Here is a 20,498-nt window from a genome sequence, read left to right on the forward strand (position 1 = left end):
ACGCATGTGCGCATGAAGTAACACACTTGAATGATTCAGGTGTTCTTCCTTTGTTTGAAATGAACATAAAATAAACGTACTTTAATACATGCCAAAAGTGATTCACTCTCTGGTCTTTCTTTCAATAGGGTGTCTTGTTTTAATATGTATTATTTAGTGTTTATAAAACTTTATATGACAAGTCAATATCCGACAGAAACACAATTTGATGGTATAATGGCAAATCGATTTAGAAATAACTATTTCAAAGGCGTTTTCACAGAATGGTTAGTTGATATGCAGTAAATGAATGGAGCTAATGTAAAGATGATTAAATCTTATCCTCGGTTATATCTTTCGGAACCACGTGTTTCCTTTCAAAGTTAGTGATGGTCGATGCTGAGTTTGTTCCTCTGCTGTGTTTTGATCCTCTGAATAGATTTGTTCTTCCTCCTCTTAAGAGGCTTGTTCTTCTTCCTCTTTCCTCCTCTTTAGAGCTTTGTTCTTCCTCCTCTTTAGAGCTTTTTTCTTCCTCCTCTCGAGAGGTTTGTTCTTCCTCCTCTTTAGAGCTTTGTTCTTCCTCCTCTTTAGAGCTTTGTTCTTCCTCCTCTCTAGAGGTTTGTTCTCCCTCCTCTTTAGAGGTATGTTCTTCCTCCTCTTTAGAGGTTTGTTCTTCCTTCACTCGAGAGGTTTACTCTTCCTCCTCTTTAGAGGTTTGTTCCTCCTCCTCTTTAGAGGTTTGTTCTTTCTCCACTCGAGAGCTTTGTTCTTCCTCCTCTCTAGAGGTTTGTTCTTCCTCCTCTTTAGAGGTTTGTTCTTCCTCCTCTTTAGAGGTTTGTTCTTCCTCCTCTTTAGGGGTTTGTTCTTCCTCCTCTTTAGAGGTTTGTTCTTCCTCCTCTCTAGAGGTTTGTTCTTCCTCCTCTCTAGAGGTTTGTTCTTCCTCCTCTTTAGAGGTTTGTTCTTCCTCCTCTTTAGAGGTTTGTTCTTCCTCCTCTTTAGAGGTTTGTTCTTCCTCCTCTCGAGAGGTTTGTTCTTCCTCCTCTCTAGAGGTTTGTTCTTCCTCCTCTCGAGAGGTTTGTTCTTCCTCCTCTCGAGAGGTTTGTTCTTCCTCCTCTTTAGAGGTTTGTTCTTCCTCCTCTCGAGAGGTTTGTTCTTCCTCCTCTCGAGAGGTTTGTTCTTCCTCCTCTTTAGAGGTTTGTTCTTCCTCCTCTCGAGAGGTTTGTTCTTCCTCCTCTCGAGAGGTTTGTTCTTCCTCCTCTCGAGAGGTTTGTTCTTCCTCCTCTTTAGAGGTTTGTTCTTCCTCCTCTCTAGAGGTTTGTTCTTCCTCCTCTCGAGAGGTTTGTTCTTCCTCCTCTTTAGAGGTTTGTTCTTACCGCCGCCGGACACTCCTACCGCCCAGGTAAACGCGTATGGTGACTACTGTCAGCACCGGATGGAGCTATGATTATTCCTATTCTTTTTAAATCTTATTTCATTTCAATTTCAATTTTAATCTAATTATTACTTTAAACCTTACGGTTTATCAGCACAAATATATGCAGTATATACTTGATAGATAATTATATACAACATAGACAAAAGGTAGCTAATAAACACACACAGACTTCACATACACACATATCTCACATACACACACATACCTCACATACACACACAGACCTCACATACACACACATATCTCACATACACACATATCTCACATACACACATATCTCACATACACACATATCTCACATACACACATATCTCACATACACACATATCTCACATACACACACATACCTCACATTCACACACATCATCATCATCAAATAAATTTACATGTATTATGTCGATATAAAAATGTACATATATTTTACATCACTCGTGCTTTATTAGCCGCGTACATATATCTAGCGGGTTAACGAAGATCACAAATATTATCAACACTCAATAACTGTATAAGTTTGTATACGGATGGATTTCGCCAGTAATATGGTTTTATGTATTTCACTTTTAGATTATGATAATACCAGCATCTCAAAATAAAATGATATTCGTCTTCCACATCTAAATTGTAGCCCATACAGAGTCTTTGTTCTCTCGTTATACTACAGTATCTACCAGTTTCAATAGCTAAATTGTTTGCAGAAAGACGAAGCTTTGATAAGCAGACTAGGTATTTCACAGGAATAAACTTTGTCAGATAGTATTGTAGGGTATGTTGGTTTACTAAGTACTGATATAAAACACATTTAGGTGATACCTCTTATAAACCTCTCAGATAGTGTTGGCTTTGATCAAATATTCTTTGTTTTATCAAATACAAAATACTTTTATGGATATAGGAATAGTCATTTGTCCATACATCTGCGAATCCGAGAGAGAAAAGACACTGTTTGACATAATTAGCCCCGTTAACGCAATTACCTATATTGCTACTTCTTAAAAATTCAAAATACACCATTGCATTACAAGTCGACTTCTTAACTTTTAAAATCTTCTTACAAAAGTGCAAATGTACTATCCCAATATCTAAATCTTTTGTAGATTCCCAAACTTCACATGCATAATGTAATGCACTGCAAAGATACGTGTCAAATAAATTAGATAACGTTGTACAGTTTAGGCTCAAGTTAAAACAGCTAGAAAAAAGAGAAAACATGGCCTTTCGTCCTTGATCAGTTGAACGTTTCTGTATATGACTAAGTATATTTAAAAAAAAAGTCTCCTAAATAGCTAAACACATCTACAACCTCCATCGCCACATCATTATATTGTACATCCATCTTTCTCTATCTCGTATTCGACCTCCATTTTCTGAATACAACGATTTTGTTTTTTTCAGTGTTAACTTTAGGTTTCCATTTAGCAGAATAATCATTCAGATTATCTAAAAGACCCTGTAAACCTTTAATAGTTTCAGTAAACAGCACTTAGTCATTCGCGTAAATCAACAAAAACAAAACTTAATTCACCAAAGTCTTATTCTGCTGCACCATTTTAAAAAAAATGAGGTTTCAAAGTCATTAACAAATACTAAAAACAAAAGAGGAGATAAAACTTCCCCTTGTTAATCCAACATTGTTCTCAAAATAATTGGAACATTTACCGTTAAATGATACACAAGATTTCACTGATGTGTACAATGACGTAACGACAGATAACATATTCCCTCGAATAACAAGCTTTGTCAGCTTACGCCATAAGCTTAACCTATCCACAAAACCAAACGCTTTGCGAAAATCAACAAAGCAACCGTACAAACGTTTTTTCGAAGATAAAGTTTTCGTTAAAATAGATATAAAGCAAAAACAGCATCAATCGTACTAAGTTCTTGAAGAAATCCGAATTTTGCATCAGTAATAAGATCATGTTTTGTATACAGATCTAAAATACGTTTTACAGAAGTAAAAAGTTTACAGAGACAGTTAATCAAATTAATACCTCTAAAATTATCATGGTAATTAAAACATATTTCTTTTGAACAGGAATAGCAATGGCTGGCGACCAATTAGAAGGAAAATAACCAGATTCTAGTATATAATTAAACATCGTAGATAAAGTTGGAAAATGTACTTCCTCGCCAGCTTTTAAACATTCATTTAGCAATCCATCAGGTTCATGTGATTGACCACATTTCAATTTTCGAATAACATCTTGTAATAAAATAGGAGCATCTAGTTGGTCAAAAACAGTGTCATTATCAGTGATATCAAAGTCGTCATTATGGGCTGGATCACTATCTTACCGGACAAAGGACGAGTTTTTGAAATTATTATATAATAGGTGTCACCTAAGTAATTAATAACGGATTCAATATGTGACTGTAGCGGGAATTTTCATCTTAATGACAAGTAGTCAAAAAAAAAGACAATACAGGGCAACATCTTTAAAACAACCGACACTATAGTAAAAATAACAGTATATATATATATACATGTACATGTATTTATATCGCTCTTACCCTTCACCGGAAACTATATTACATTTATATTATCTATACCTCGTACCAACCTCTCACCGACACCATCTGTATATTTTTGCATAATTATTTGTAAAGCCAAGAAAACTATAAAATATTTTTTTTACATTAAAAAATATATATATATACATTTGTAAAGCTATCCCCATTCATATAAATACCAGTCAGGTTTAAAATAGCTTAAATACACTTTGTTCCCAAACACTAAAAGTCGGAAGCAGATTACTGCAGTAGGCGATGTGGCACTCTTATGATTTTTTCTCAACGAAATTTTTGCCTCTTCATTTCCAATCACCTCTCAAACTTAATGATATCGATTAAGTCTAGTAGATCTTTATGTGACATTTTAATAACAAGTTGCGTTCTCGTTCAAAAGTCAACGAATTGTGCAATAAAACTTATCCCGAGGAGCATTGATGGAGTTTTCCGACCAATCTAAAGCGCCACCTGTACAGTAATTTTAAGATAAAGTGATATCAAGATAGGTCAAGCCATTTTGCCACATTACATTATTTAACCCATAAAGGATAAATTTGGAGACATAGAAAAGCAGAAATACGTCAGCTGTTGCCATACAAAGATAGGGTCGATGAACAGATCGAACAGCACGTGAAGTGGTCGCCTGACTAAATTAGAAAATATGAAAAACAATATTTCAGGTTTGGAACAAGTATGTTTACGTGTGAGAACATTGTGAATAACTCAGGATTCCCCTGACCGCTGGCTGTAATCCTCTTGTTTACAAGGAACCCAAGGCGAAGGGCCACCTCCGGTGAAACATTCCAACAACAGGTCCTGGACAACCCAGGTTACACTAGTCTTCTGAAAGATCTAATAACAGACGTAAACCCCATTTATTAAATGAATAAATAAACCTAGGATACCCGATACTTAAGTCTAACTACGGCCAGTTTTAGCTGGACATGTATGGACGCCACTGGTTGGTAAATCATAACTGTCGCTTCGGGGCTAAGTAGTGGCTGTGATACTGGCCATTAATAGTGACCTAGTTCTGGTTAGGACAATATGGCAATCGTACCCATATTATTGATTACATTATTAAAATATTAATTGTATAAATATCAGGAACTTCATTTTGGTAAATTAACGCATAATATTGGAAAAGTCACGATGGCTAAAACCTCCTTTCGTGCAATTTATACCGAGCGGTAACGATTGGTTCAATTTATACCGAGTGGTAACGATTGGTTCAATCTATACCGAGCGGTCACGGTTGGTTCAATCTATACCGAGTGGTTGTTTCAATCTATACCGAGCGGTAACGATTGGTTCAATCTTTACGGCACGGTTACGGTTTGTTCAATTTATACCGATCGGTTACGGTTGGTTCAATTTATACCGAGTGGTAACGATTGGTTCAATCTATACCAAGCGGTCACGGTTGGTTCAATTTATACCGATCGGTTACGATTTGTTCAGTTCATACCGAACAGTAACGGTATGTTCAATTTATACCGAGCGGTAACGGTTGGTTCAATCTATACCGAGCGGTAACGGTTGGTTCAATCTATACCGAGTGGTAACGGTTGGTTCAATCTATACCGAGTGGTAACGGTTGGTTCAATTTATACCGAATGGTAACGGTTGGTTCAGTCTATACCGAGTGGTAACGGTTGGTTCAATTTATACCGAATGGTAACGGTTGGTTCAATCTATACCGAGCGGTAACGGTTGGTTCAATCTATACCGAGCGGTAACGGTTGGTTCAATCTATACCGAGCGGTTGGTTCAATCTATACCGAGCGGTAACGGTTGGCTCAATTTATACGAAGTGGTTACGGTTGGTTCAATTTATACCGAGCGGTAACGATTGGTTCAACTTATACCGGGCGGTAAAGTTTTTTTTCTTTGTTTTTGTTTTTACAATACACGGATCATTTATTAAACATATGGCTGATAAAAAAAAGCAATGAAATTGAAACACTTTATTCAGAAAACAAAGCATTAACGGATAAACTTGCACTTTAACGAATTAAAACAACCATTTATTATTAGTTAGAAATTCATTGATATGTCAGTACAGTGATACCTCGTTATCTTGAATTCAGTGGGTCATGAAAGAAACTATTTTTTTTTATTATTATCTAAATATATACACCAAGAAACATGTAAACATGTTTTAACATTGCATTAATTCTTAAAGTCTGGAAGCCTAAAAATAAACTGTAAACCGACAGACATGTACATACATGTATCGTGTTATCCGGGGATGCTGGTTTAATGTACTCCGTACTGAGTCAAAAGTTTATTCATTTTACTTTGCTGAGCCAATTTGATCAAGACTCATTCAGTGAATTAACCTGTAGCAACGCATTCCCTTCTTGTCCATCCTATTTTCTGTATCATTAGAAAGTCATTTGTCAAGAAGATGTCTAGAGTATGTCTGCATTACGCTTTACCATTGGTATAAGCTCTCACAAAGTGAGATTGTTCCCAATATTACTGTAAGTTAACACTGCCTATAAACTATACAGAAGGGAAGGCGGAAGGAAAATACTGCCGTTATTAGTATGCTACGTTATTTCAAAACCAGACATGCAAAAATGAAAGAGAAAGTAAAGAATTTATATCAGAATATGTAGTGTATCTTATTTTATTTAAAATTCAATTCTGAATTTTAAATTGTCTATTTATCTTATATAAAGTGTTTTAATGATTGAAAAGGTAAAAGCATAGTTTTAATTCAATATTAAAACAATGAACGTGTACTTTGTACAATGAATGTGACTAAATCAGATGATTTGCTTGGCAGGTGCCGTTGATATAACAGAAGACGGTTACCTCCCCGACACACCTGGTCGTATTCTCCTTGTACTTCTTCATGGATCTTCATACAATTTCCTCCCCTTTCTTGCCCTCGTTTCATTGACTTTGAGTTCGTATGGGAGTGCCGATATTCTTTGTTGTTACTGTTCAGTTATATCATTGCGAAAGTACAGCTACGGATCATATAGAAGGTTTTCTCAAGCAAGTGTTTATTAATTTGTTTTATTTACTTTTGAAAATTTGAAAGGTTATCTGGAAATAACGCATATTTTGCCAATAGAAGAAAGTTTAAAAGCTGTGTATATATCTAAATTGAAAAGATGCGGAAATGCGACATAGAAAATATTAAAAGGGGCTACGTAACATACCACATATCGATCCCCTAGTACGCATGAACTGTCATGTAATTAACCGGAAGTAGCGTTACTAGGATAAGGTATTCCTAAGAATGTAAACAGACTTTGTTTTCAGAACTCTGTGGTGATATCGGTGACAATATGTGCTGACATTTGTAAGTACCCCTTAATCTCTGAAGTTCAATTTAATTAAAAACAAGTGACGTCATGTTGTTCCGTTAAGGTGCGCCTTGTCATGGCCGTTCATCGTGTTAACCATTATCTGTTAGTTAGAACGACTCTAGGGCAACATCCTACTTGAACTGGCTCAAACCTAAACAAAATCCCCCTTCTAATTTCTCTTCTCCCGGATAGAAACAGAGGAATTTTTAAAGTCCATTAATTTTTGAGAATACGCGTTTGGTTGAAATGTTGTCACTTTAAAGCAAACAAAGACTGAGCGCTGCTTTAGTACTTGACACGTGAAATATCCGATAATTTTATGATAAATACCACTTTGTCCTGGCGAGAATATGTTTACGTATAAATAAATCTAGAACAAGCTTGGAGACCAGATTGAAGTAAAGCTGTACGACGAAGAACTAGTGATTTTCATTTGTTTCAAAAAAGGTAGGAACAAAAGACATGTTTTTAATACTCGTGTTTCAAAAAGTAGGAACAAAAACATGCTATACTCATGTTTCAAAAAAGTTGGAACAAAAACATGCTTGTAATACTCATGTTTCAAAAAGGTAGGAAAAAAACATGCTTGTAATAGTTATGTTTCAAAAAGATGTAGAATTATACCAGTTTTTGATCGTAATATTACTGGCATTCATTCATGTCATTTGTCGTAGAAAAGATATCACTTACACTATAAGTAATATAATAATGTATTTTTGTTATTTATAGAATTAAGAACCAAAGCGTAAAATTATTAAAATTATATTAAATAATTTTTTATTGAATATATATTAAAGGATTAACTTGAATACATTTTTGATGTTATTGAGGTATAACACATACAAACGGAGGGTCCTCTAAATCTGATCTCCGCTGTATTTGTGTTATATAACTCCATAGCATAAAATATATTAAAGTTGATCTTTAGAATTTAGTCTGTACCTGCAAAAAATCTTTTTATTGTTGGACTCTTTTCACATAAGATTTATTACACTGCTCTATTCGCCAATCAAAAGCGGCGATATAAACGGCGACTATGGCGTGTCAAACGTTACAATATTCAATAATTGTAAATATACATGCATATACAATAAAAAATATTTATGTGCAATAATTGTAAATATGGGTGCAATAAAATAAATATATATGCAATAAAAGATATTTATATGCAATACAATATATTTATGTACAATATTTATATTTGTGTTAAATACTTACAAATACATATGCAATAAAAAGTATATATATGCAATAAAAATAGTTTTTATATAAAATCATAAATATTCATTTCAAACCCCTTTGACTTACGTTTAATCGCCGCAACTACCATGTTTAAGCGCAAGGATGAGTTCCTCATCTAATCAAACCCGCGTTGTTATTTAATGTTAAAATATGCGTATGAGACACAGTTTTATGAAATGACATGTACCGTTGTTAACATCAGAATAGTATCACAGATACCTTATTTCAGTATCTTTTTTAATAAATATTGTGAATTAATTTTATACCTAAGTTTTCTTGTATAATGATATCGGGATGCATTTTTTTGGGTTGTGATGGGTACTTCTTCAAATGAAGATGTTCATGCGCCGACCATATGCATTTGTTTAGAAGCATACGTTGACCACCGATTTGATATGCATTTATTTGAAGTGGTTGGAAAAAGAATTATCATTCCCTACCTTGGGAGTGTGACAAAGAAATCTCAACCCTGGGAGAAATTCATGAATGTTCAACCCTCGGCAAGTCTCAGGTTAGACGTTCATGAATTCCCCTTGGGTTGAGAAATTCTTTGTCACATCTTCAAGGCAGAGACATATTCTATTAATCTATAACAAATATATTCACAGCGAACATGTTCCACTTTGATATTTTAACGTATAATTGTGATAATCTGTTTCCAGATTAGAAACAAAAAGGGAAAATGCTGCGTTGGATCTGTACGTATGTGCTCCTTGCCCTTTATGTGGCCGAGGTCAGAGGTCACGGGAGGCTGTTGGAACCTCCTTCCCGTGCCAGTATGTGGAGACGTGGATTCCACTCTCCAAAGAACTACAACGATAATCAACTGTTCTGTGGGGGCTTCTATGTAAGTATACAAACAATCTTCTTAGGCGATGTCTGGTCTAGTTCAGCCGAAAAACCTATGCAGTTAAGTGCTTAATGTGATATTTTGTCAAGAGATACCGGATACTGTGCTCGATTTGATATCTTGCCGAGTAAAAACCGGATAGCTAGATCAATTTGCCATAAGAAACCGGATGTCATCTAAGTGATTATCAGTTAATGGGTTCCATCACACTTAACTACATGTAGTAGCATTTTAATTGCACTGTTGCAGTTGTAATGTACACCTAATGTGACCTGCCTCAGTGCTTCCCTCCCCATTCCATCCCTCCCATAACGGTTAATGCAGGAAGTACAAAACATGTTCGTTTCATAGAGACAATAATTATATCCTTGATATGAGTGATGATCAATTCTGAATTTTTATTTGTCTTTTTCGTTAAGCAGTTATCTTATCGATTTCACACTAAATTATAAACTGATCATGGTCTCTATCTAAAATCTATAATCCACTCCTGTTCTTGCTGAAACACATGGGCCTGCGCCGGGGACACGGATTTCTCAACCCAAGTGTAAGAGTTTGGCCGATAGCTTGCCGAGAGTTGGCCAGCCAAACTCTTACACGAAGGTTGAGATATCCCTGTCCAAGGTATAGGCCACGTTTGTTTATTTTTCTCACATACAAAATAGTTAAAAATTGTAATGTGTTATGAAATCTTTTCATCGCGCCATCATTGATGTCACATGAAATGTGCGTCGAAATTGATGACGTAATTAATTTGCGACGTGCTAAGGCTACATAAAATTATAATATTCTGGTAGAAACCACGTGATCTCCCTATAAAGAAAATGTTTTAAATACCTACCAGTACCTACGTGTATGTCTGTTCTGTTACCGATGCTTAGACATGATTGATTAGTGCTTAGTGATTAGTCCAATAAACACACTAAGGCAATTTAAGAACGGTGATTAGCAATTAACGACATTCAAAGACAACGAGCAAACCAGAATGTTTGCCTTTTAACAGTAGCAACATCCGCAATATCTTTAAAATTTTGACATCAGATATAGCCTCGATTCGTAATGGAATCAGTCACTATTTGTTAAATATTATTCTCTTTCAGGTTTGAACAGTTTTTGTTATTGTTTGTCTCGTACCTTGTTTCTCCCGAAGCATGTGATGTCAAAACACCGTTTATAAATATGACAGGCAGTCCACTTGATCAAAATACGTTATGTTCATCACAAATCAATTAGGTTTCATGTAGTTTTTTTTAGAGAAAAAAAAAACAAAAATAATTCTACGTTTCTCTGTTTGCTGTGTTACGACTGAAGTGATGTCTCAATATTCTATTATCTTGGCAAGGAGACAAATGTCTAAATTTGAAGTATCAAATATCCACAAACCGACCTTATTTCAAAGCAAGATAGGAATTTCATAGAGCATGTAAGGTTACATTGAATTTTGAGTTTGTTTACATTCATGCTTATTATATGTATTTCCAATCGTTTCTTCCTTAGCGCCAGTGGTCTTTAAATGGCGGGAAATGTGGAGTATGTGGGGACCCTTGGGATGGACCCCGTGAACACGAGGCCGGCGGAATCTACGCCACCGGAACAATAACTAGGAACTATACAGAGGGCGCCACCATCGACATTGAAATCCAGGTTACTGCATCACACCATGGGTTCTTTGAATTCAGACTGTGCCCAAATAATGACCCATCTAAACCTGTTACACAGGAATGTCTTGACCGGCATGTGCTGAAACAACCAGACGGCAAGACCAGAGTCATTGAGGTTGGGCGTGCACAGACTTACCGGGCAAAACTAATACTTCCTGACAGGGTCACGTGTTCACAGTGCCTCCTCCAATGGAAGTGGAACACAGGTAGGGAATATTTTGTAAAAATATAGAATATCATCGTTATGGTCATCGTCGTTAACCCACAGTTCTGACGCTCACGGACAGACCCCTTGGGACGATTGACACAAAGTATCTCGTTTCGGCTCTAAAAATATCAACCGATCAAAAACCATCACGTATTAAACTTCGGAACTCCGTTATGGGGGACGCCACGAAAAAACATGCAATATATGCGCTATTGATGGCCAATGAATTTAACGGACAACTACCCATCTCGCTTTTCGTGCTAGCGTAGAAAGGCTTTAAACGTATGCATTTGAAACAGTTCTTTCACTATCGAAAGGTAATCCATGGAGCCCGCCGTTACTGTATATAGTAGAACCGAAACTCCTAAGAAAGCCGTCTTCTGATTGATCAAAATTCCAAAAGAATTTTCGGGAAACTATGAACAATGTACCAATCGTCCAATGGTCTCTTTCCGTTAGCGTAAGGAACATTGGTTACGAACAATGTCTAAGGTGTATCATCATAATAATTATCGTCTAAAATTTGACGCAACAAAGAAATGTATTCAATACAGACGTCTTTTGCTCTTCATCCACCTTGTAACCGGCTATCATTTCTAAACTCAGTTTTCCCAAAGCGTATCAAACGTCGCAATGACCTTTAAATGCAAATATGAATATGCATACACCTAAATTATTGCTATCATATTAACAAAAATATTTAACTATTGAAACGGATTGAAACATTAATTTTCAAGCAATGCATCTACAGTATAAAATATAACATACATATGTATATATAAGTGTTATGAATATCAAAACAAATTGCTGATGCAATATGGATGACATATAATAATTATTTATAAGGTATATCTTTCATTTGGTATCAAAACCCCTACACCGCCATTATGTATGAAATATCATATGTTCCATATTTACAGGAAACTCGTACGGATGTGATGCCAAGCGATGCTGTAAAGGATGTGGCCCTCAGGAACAGTTCTATGGCTGCTCTGATATAAGCATCGCGACCGAGTCTTCTCAAAGCAACACCGGAAATACGGATGAGAGTCAAAACGGAAGTGGTGCGATGACGGGAGGCCACGAGTTACACACCGCCACAGGACTTGGTACAGTTTCCGGGAACCAAGCACATAAACCAAACTTTCAGCACACTGATCAAATGTCAACACATCAATTACTGGAGGTCAACAACATCACCAGCCTTCCCTGCAAGTTGTTCATGGTTTTTTGCCTATAAATGTGGCACATCCTCAGATACAGCATCCAAGTGGACACGTGCATGTACCCAGTCATGTGCAGCCAAAGCCTGTCCCAGTACACCAGGGGCACGCAAGCTTTCCTCAACAACTACAAATTGGTCAGCCACAACAACACGTTCCGATACACCAAGGTTCTGCCCTCGTTCCACATCATCCACTCGTTCATGGGTTTTTACCAATTAATGTAGGGGTGCAGCATACCAATGGACATTTACCGGTCAAACCCCTCCAACCTATTTTCGGTCAGCCTCATGTAAATCAGCAGCCGTTAGGTGGTCATCAGTTTAACAACCAGGGGGGTTCCTCACAAGGTTCCGGTTATATCCCACAGAATATCGGAAGTGGCTACATGCCACATCACCAAGCTCCACAGATCGTCCATCCACAGCAGCACCATACTGATCAGCAACATTTGCCGAGTGTTACTCACGGATCTCTCCTGTCGGCTCCCGGGCATCTATCTGTACAGTCTGTCAACGGTTTTCTCCCTATCAACACTGGCGGTCACAATGTACAAAACCATCTACATGGTTCAACCGGAAGTCAGCAGCCGTGCCGAGCTACGCCGGAGTATAGGGCCGCGTACCGCATGGCTGATCAGTATTGTATAATTAAGTGCAGACAAGGCCAATGTCCGGCTGCTCAATACTGTCTAGATTCCTGTAGACACTGAACTCATCTTCACCCATCCTCGATACTCCAGGAATATTGCCACTTTCGCCCTCTTTACCCCTGGAATATGCCATGGAAAAATCGAAGGCAAACATTTACATACTTGATTGGTGTCAAGGAAAAAACCAAATCGATCTGTTAGCTGGTGTCTTTTCTTTCGGGCATCACAGAGGTGAGACACCCGAGTTTAAAACCAGAGGAGAGACAGTCAAGTTTAAAGCCGGCCAATTTGACCGCAACCTCAAGCCGTGGTTTGAACTTCAAAGGATATCAAATAGGTTTTTTTCACAATGTTGCGGTGACTGATCCTTCAATTTTACCTTGACATATTTCAGGAGTATAGAGAGCGAAAGTGAAGGTATTCACTGTAGTACCCAGGGTGTTCTTCTTCACCGTGTCACATATTCTGTCTCAAACTGTCAACGAAGGCCAAACCATCCTTGTTCATAAGATCATCATGTACAATATGTAAATGAATTTCGGTTTTTTTTTTGGTTTTTTTGCTATTGTTCTACTGATAACATTAATCACATTATGATTCATGAAATGTCAACATTGGGCTGTAAATATAAGTTTGTTTTGATTTTTTTAGCGACGACATTTGCCATTTACTTACTGATACTCGATCTTTGACCGTCATGTTTAGAGGAATATCGTAATCGACAACATGTCTCTTCAGTCGTCATGACAACAGAACACTATAGATCTTAAATGTTCATTTTGTTTATGCCAAGCCGATGCTTATGTATTATTCGTCGTCTGTGTATGGTCACATCTGTTTATTTATTTATTTATTTATAACGATGGCCTAATTTTATTTAAATGGCTATTTGGTCCAAGTTGTATAGCATCAACAATGTTACGACATCGCGTATTTAATGTATTTCTGAGTAGCATAAGTACACATTGTATATATCACAATGAATTTGTATATTTTTGATACATTTCATATAAAATAAAGTTGGCTTTACAACTATTACCGGTAACAGTGTGTCCTGTATTTCTTGGTCAAGGGTACATTACACTCTTAAAATGTGCTCTTCTCGTCTGATGGATGGATATGAAGATATAGACAAAACGCTTTAGTCGTATTTGGTCAAAGTAAAACCAACCAAGGTATATTGAACAAACTGTCTTTATTTATTACAGAATAGAAATTTACAAAAGAATGATTGGACAAATAGAGTTTAGATGACGACTTCTATTATATACAGTTTTGTAGATAGTAACATCTTTTTAAGTATATTTTATTTGAAGTATCTGTGTTTAGGTGTTTGAGTGCCTCCTGTTTGAGTGGAGTTTGTCAAATTTTAATAAAACAGATATCATTGTCTAGATTTTTGGGTCCAGATAAATTCCATAATTGAGTATATACAAACTCCGTTAAAATCAGTGGTTGACCCTGAGTTAAGAAAACAGATTGTATCAAAGAAATAGATCAATTTTAATGTTCCGATTCAAGTATTAGAGGCATATTTGATATGCATATACTACAAAACCTGTCTATAAAAGACACAAACGGGAAAATATCAAAAGTGTCCTTTATAGACAGGTGTTCTTTATACAGAGGTTCATTATAAAGTAAATTGGAAGGAGTGGGTCAGATGAGTCTGTTCGTTATAGACAAGCGTCCTTTATATAGAGGTGTCCTTTAGAACAGGTTTAACTTATATAGTAAGGCGCCATTGTACGATAAAGTGAGTGGTTAAGGTGTCCCGACACTTTAACACTAGCCCTCCACCTCTTGGTTGCGAGTTCGAAACCCACGTGGGGCAGTTGCCAGGTACTGACCGTAGGCCGGTGGTTTTTCTCCAGGTACTCCGGCTTTCCTCCACCTTCAAAACCAGGCACGTCCTTGAATGACTCTGGCTATTAAAAGGACGTTAAACAAAATAAACCAAACCAAACCAAAGTATGAACACTGTTTACATGTACATGTTTAGCTGTTCATAGTTACCACATTAAAAAGAAAACAACGACGTATATAAGGGACACCTTCATTCAGAAAATGAAGAAAGCGAAAGAAAAGCGATCAACAGATACATATTCACGGATATACTTTAAACGGTACAATTGCGTTCCGGAGTGTTACCGCCTACCAAATACATTCGCAGAGATTCCTCTTCCGTTGGAGTCCACATGAGGGATAACTCCCCCAATTCTAACTCCGACAACACCAGAGTGTTTGACCAGGACAAACACTGGATCCAATCTGATGTCAAGAAGGCAATTTACGTCGCCGCCTCCAAACATGTCCTCAACCAAAACAGAGGACGCCACATCCTGTCCTCTGGCTTTGCCAGCCATGTTCAGTCATGCGACTTTTGGATAATACCTAGGTATGCCTGCTCCCTGCCAATAGGGTTGAAGAGGTTTGCTAGACAGTTGACAAAAGCTACCTGTATTTTAAAACAGTGCTTATGAAGTAATGTCGCGCTCTCGAAATAAGAACAGTTGTGGTAACAACGGCAAAGTAAAGCATATCACCAAGCAGCAAATTTTAAATCCCACAAGGAAATGGGATACTTCCAAATTAGATCATAACCACAACCGTAAACATTTCTATTAATCTAACTACAACCTGCATGGTTCCCCCTCGATTCAAATAATTGGATTTGCGCATTAGGGGAGATGTAATGAGAATTTATCTGTTCCATTTAGCGACCAGTTTAATGCTAGCCAAAATGTGTTGTTAATTAGAAGTTGTTAAGGTGATGAGGGCAAGTATGTCAAACATCTCGGAGACGTTAGAAGAAAAAGGACCTGGATCATAAGTCGGACATATTAATCGTCATAGCGATGTATCAACGTGAAATCAAAAAACGAGCCACCTGATGGTTTGTTACAGACGTGGAAAAACGACATCAAAATAAACGTTCAGCCAAAAGAGCAGTAACGCTGTCAGGGAATGTCAAAGATTTACGGTATCGTACACGCAAGTACGAGAGAGGGAGCCGTAACGTAAAATGTTAACATCAATTAAAAGTGTCTCATTGAGACCACCACGGGAGGGATTAAACTAAAACTGCAATAACATGATCATCGAATGGTAGCTATTCTCATTTGCCCCTGTATTGTTTAGTTTATGAGGGACACACAGCGAATCCGTCTCAACATAACTCTTTGCTCGACCTCTGGGGATACCGCACGCCATCGCTCGGTATACACGCGAATTATATTGGTATGGCTACTGTAGGCTTACGGACCCTAAACTTGTATTAGTCACAATATATTTTACAGCACTTCAATGGCTATGTCTGTGAAAGCTTAATGCCGTTGAAGCTTTTAACTCGACCTTTAAATACAAGTGTAACCAGCAGGGACAGTTTAAATGATGGCTTTGGGAATCATCATATTTACCAATTTTCCATTTCTTAATAAAAGCTGCTTCCCGTATCTACAATGATTGGCGGGTATCGTTGATGAAGCAGAAGACGCTCATCATCCTCTAACACCTGGTCCATGTTTTATCAATACTGGACACTATATATGTGTTTGAATTTATTACTCATATATGACTTTAATTGAGTATATACAGAAATGAAATGTGATTTTATTTCGTAGACAGCTTCATATAACTTCTACATCATAGCCGGGAAAGGATTGGAAAAGATATGTAGAGGAAGGGAGCATCTTCTATTGTGCTTTAAGCCTTTTAGTTAGAATGTAGAGAAACTATGGAGATAATAAAGGGACACTAGTGAATCTTGATTATACCACACGACGACAGGTGAATTTAACATTAAAAGATAATTAATTAATTAATAAATACATGAAATAATGAATTGAGAACAATGCCCTTCAGTTGCCTCACGTTGACTGGTCAGTGGCGTTATTGACTAAATACGTGAATAATGACTCGAGAACAACGTCCTGCAGCTGTCTTTTGTGGATTCGTCATTCACGTTATGGACAAAGTACGTGAAATAATTAATAGAGACCAACGTCCTTCAGCTGCCTCACGTGGACTGGTCAGTGATGCTATGGACCAAATACGTGAAATAATGAATAGAGACCACCGTCCTTCAACTGCCTCACGTGGACTGGTCAGTGATGCTATGGACCAAATACGTGAAATCCAGAAGGACATTTAGAAAAAAATATATATCTTCCTAGTATAGTTTACTGTCGTATCTTTTTTTTCAAAAAGTATCAGGAACAGAAACGTGGATTAGCGAAATGTAAAATTCTATTATTGAATCTTATACTAGACTAGAAGTCACGAAGACTTGATCGGAAATGCCTTTTCTCAGCAGATAATTCAATAATGTGTAGCAATGGGATGACCAGCGCACTCTGTGTCTATTCGAACTCTCCTGTGCCTAGAGGTAAAAAAGTGACATTACCGTCCTTACCTGCATCTTTTTCGTGGTATTGTATAAGCTTCATCATTGTTAAAGTTTAGCCGACGGATCAGCGTAAACGAGACATACGTTTATGATCAATTACTTCGGGATGTAAGTTTTCGGGATTTGTATAATTTCCCACGGGCTTGTCAATATCTCTTTTTCAAAACCCTTACGTCAGCAGAGCAGATAGTTGATATCCATGGCTGTTGTAGCTTTTGATCAAGGTTTAACACAGATCTAATAGCAAGCGTAAAATGGTACCGGCAATTTAAATCAGACAGTCTAAGTAAAAAGTCAATCAATGCCTCTAGCCTTTGCCTTCTAATGTCCCCAGCCTTTCCCTTCTAATATTCCCAGCCTTTCCCTTCTAATGTCACTAGCCTTCCCCTTCTAATGTCCCTAGCCTTTCCCTTCTAATGTCACTAGCCTTTCCCTTCTAATGTCCCTAGCCTTTCCCTTCTAATGTCCCTAGCCTTTCCCTTCTAATGTCACTAGCCTTTCCCTTCTGATGTCCCTAGCCTTCCCTTCTAATGTCCCTAGCCTTCCCCTTCTGATATCCCTAGCCTTCCCTTCTAATGTCCCTAGCCTTCCCCTTCTGATACCCCTAGCCTTCCCTTCTAATGTCACTAGCCTTTCCCTTCTGATATCCCTAGCCTTCCCTTCTAATGTCCCTAGCCTTCCCTTCTAATGTCCCTAGCCTTTCCCTTCTAATGTCACTAGCCTTTCCCTTCTGATATCCCTAGCCTTCCCTTCTAATGTCCCTAGCCTTCCCTTCTAATGTCCCTAGCCTTTCCCTTCTGATATCCCTAGCCCTTCCCTTCTAATGTCCCTAGCCTTCCCTTCTAATGTCCCTAGCCTTTCCCTTCTAATGTCACTAGCCTTCCCTTCTAATGTCCCTAGCCTTTCCCTTCTAATGTCACTAGCCTTTCCCTTCTGATATCCCTAGCCTTCCCTTCTGATATCCCTAGCCTTTCCCTTCTGATATCCCTAGCCTTCCCTTCTAATGTCCCTAGCCTTCCCCTTCTAATGTCCCTAGCCTTTCCCTTCTAATGTCCCCAGCCTTCCCCTTCTAATGTCCCTAGCCTTCCCTTCTAATGTTCCCTAGCCTTTCCCTTCTAATGTCCAAATCCCTTCCCTTCTAATGTATCTAGCCTTTCCCTTCCAATGTCCCTATCCCTTTCCTTCTAATGTACCAACATTCTTACCTTTTCTTACTACATGTACCTTAATATTATATAAGAAATATATTGAAGAAATAAAGGCTAGACGTCAGTCTATATAGACTAAGACCAAATCAAACATTTTTGAAGTATTTATACCTCAAATGATTGAAGCAAATAGCGTCTCGGCGGACTGTGGGTTTCATAGCACATATAGTTATTTTAAAACATCTGATATCATTTTATTCCCTAAACAACTGAAATTTTGTGACAGTGGTTGACAATGACTGAACTGTAAATTTTCAGTTATGTCTTGTAAATTTAAATCAGATACTTGTCAGAGTGACTGACATAGGTAAAGGTATACGTATCTCTAAAACTCAAGGTTTATACAACTTTCGACCAGTTTAGCATTAGAGATCCAAGTTGTTTGTATTTAGTAAGAATGTATGGTTACAACATTGTTGACGACCATGTGTTACATAGATATATGTATCTCAAGATAGTCCTGTAATTAACGTTAAGAATTAAGCTGTGTAAGTCTCTAATGGGCGATAAAAGCCGAAATGAATGGATCCTAGGGAAACATAGGGAATGAATGTGTCCTTGGAGAAAACCTGAATAAATGGAACCATCAATAATGTACAAACAGTAATATCATATTACGTATGTAGCATTGATACGATATTTAAAACGCTATTAGAATTATCGGAGTTGCACTCTGTAATATATTTCTAAGAGATAATTTCGTTTTGTGTCTGTGGGGAGGGGGAAATCATCAGTCGATAGGACATACAAGCCAGAAGAAATCTTCGTGATGCGTTCCATGTATACAACCGATAAATCCCGACCCTGGCTTCCCTGGTTAGACAGAGTTTAAACAGAGTTCCAGTTATATTGTCTGTGGCAAAACAGATATGTCATGAGATGGTGCCATACTATGTGGAATAGACAAAAAGTTAAAACGCTTGGAGTCCTTAATTAAATAAGTTATTTAATATCAAATTACATCAGGCGTTCAAGTTTTTTTTAAAGATGCGTTAGACAAGGTTAGTGAAAATTAAAATAAGATGAATTCTGATACACATATATGTATATAAATTCATTTCCCCCCTCTCAATCTAGGCTTTTGATAAATCAAATACGGAGATGCAAAAGCTAATAGACTAATTAATTCAAATACGGGTACATGCTTGATATAAATTCCTTGTATTTTTTTTGCATATGAGTCTACAACACAAAAGTCAAAACTATTTAGAGTCGCTATACTAATAGACAGGATGTTTGTTCAAATTTGAGCGAGTCCCACAGGAAAAGTGCTAAAAAAACAAATCAATGACTTGTCTATGGCGCTATAGGGGAAGTAACTCTAAAAGAGGTTAATCGTTCTTTACTTAATCACGTTCCGTTGTTCTTATGACCAACGATGGGACTTAACTGACACGTTCCTATGATCCAGAAATGCCAGAATGGACAAATATCCCCAGGATCCAACCCCTAATTCACTTATCATTAACTAGGACAGGAACATCACAATTAAAAATCTAGGACATGTTTTTTTTTTAATTCCAACTCTTTCAGCTATGGCTCAATCAAAAGAAAAAAAGTAATACCAAACACAACATATTTCGAGTCAGAGTTTTAAATTACCAGAGGCGAAAGTTGTAGTAATGCCCGTGAAAAGCTAGGAAGATATTTGCTCTACATTTTGCTCACTGGTGCGCATTCCCTAATGAGTACAGCTTTATTCGCTCTAAGTCACACAAGTTTGTCATAAAATAAAATACTACAGATCCACTTAGCATGCAATGATCTCTCTTTAACATCGTCATTGGTAAATGTCGGT

The 20,498-nt window shown here is 37.3% G+C and overlaps 2 protein-coding genes across 2 annotated transcripts; one reads left to right on the forward strand and one right to left on the reverse strand.

Annotated features, from left to right (window-relative positions):
• Positions 1-310: 310 nt before the first annotated feature.
• Positions 311-6,830, reverse strand: LOC117332141 (vicilin-like seed storage protein At2g18540). The gene is made up of 3 exons (XM_033891026.1): positions 6,746-6,830; positions 675-1,332; positions 311-590 (listed from the first exon to the last, which is right to left on the reverse strand). Exons 1-3 carry the CDS (start codon positions 6,828-6,830, stop codon positions 311-313), a joined length of 1,023 nt encoding a protein of 340 aa, XP_033746917.1.
• Positions 6,831-7,591: 761 nt separating this feature from the next.
• On the forward strand, positions 7,592-14,129 carry LOC117333264. The gene is made up of 4 exons (XM_033892479.1): positions 7,592-7,695; positions 9,153-9,337; positions 10,838-11,207; positions 12,130-14,129. Exons 2-4 carry the CDS (start codon positions 9,173-9,175, stop codon positions 12,447-12,449), a joined length of 855 nt encoding a protein of 284 aa, XP_033748370.1. The 5' UTR covers positions 7,592-7,695; positions 9,153-9,172; the 3' UTR covers positions 12,450-14,129.
• The last annotated feature ends 6,369 nt before the right edge of the window (positions 14,130-20,498 follow it).

Source organism: Pecten maximus, chromosome 8 (genome assembly GCF_902652985.1).
Source record: "Pecten maximus chromosome 8, xPecMax1.1, whole genome shotgun sequence".
Classification (NCBI taxonomy): Eukaryota; Metazoa; Mollusca; class Bivalvia; order Pectinida; family Pectinidae; genus Pecten; species Pecten maximus.

Excerpts from the sequence above, each read along its gene's own strand:
- LOC117332141 (XM_033891026.1), bottom strand. The coding sequence starts at position 6,830 with ATGAAACGAGGGCAAGAAAGGGGAGGAAATTGTATGAAGATCCATGAA. Across the intron at positions 1,333-6,745 it reads CGACCAGGTGTGTCGGGGAG|AGGAGGAAGAACAAACCTCT; the intron begins GTAACCGTCTTC and ends AAACCTCTAAAG. Across the intron at positions 591-674 it reads ACCTCTAAAGAGGAGGAAGA|AGAGGAGGAAGAACAAAGCT; the intron begins GTAAACCTCTCG and ends ACAAACCTCTAG.
- LOC117333264 (XM_033892479.1), top strand. The coding sequence starts at position 9,173 with ATGCTGCGTTGGATCTGTACGTATGTGCTCCTTGCCCTTTATGTGGCC. Across the intron at positions 9,338-10,837 it reads TGTTCTGTGGGGGCTTCTAT|CGCCAGTGGTCTTTAAATGG; the intron begins GTAAGTATACAA and ends TTTCTTCCTTAG. Across the intron at positions 11,208-12,129 it reads CCAATGGAAGTGGAACACAG|GAAACTCGTACGGATGTGAT; the intron begins GTAGGGAATATT and ends CCATATTTACAG.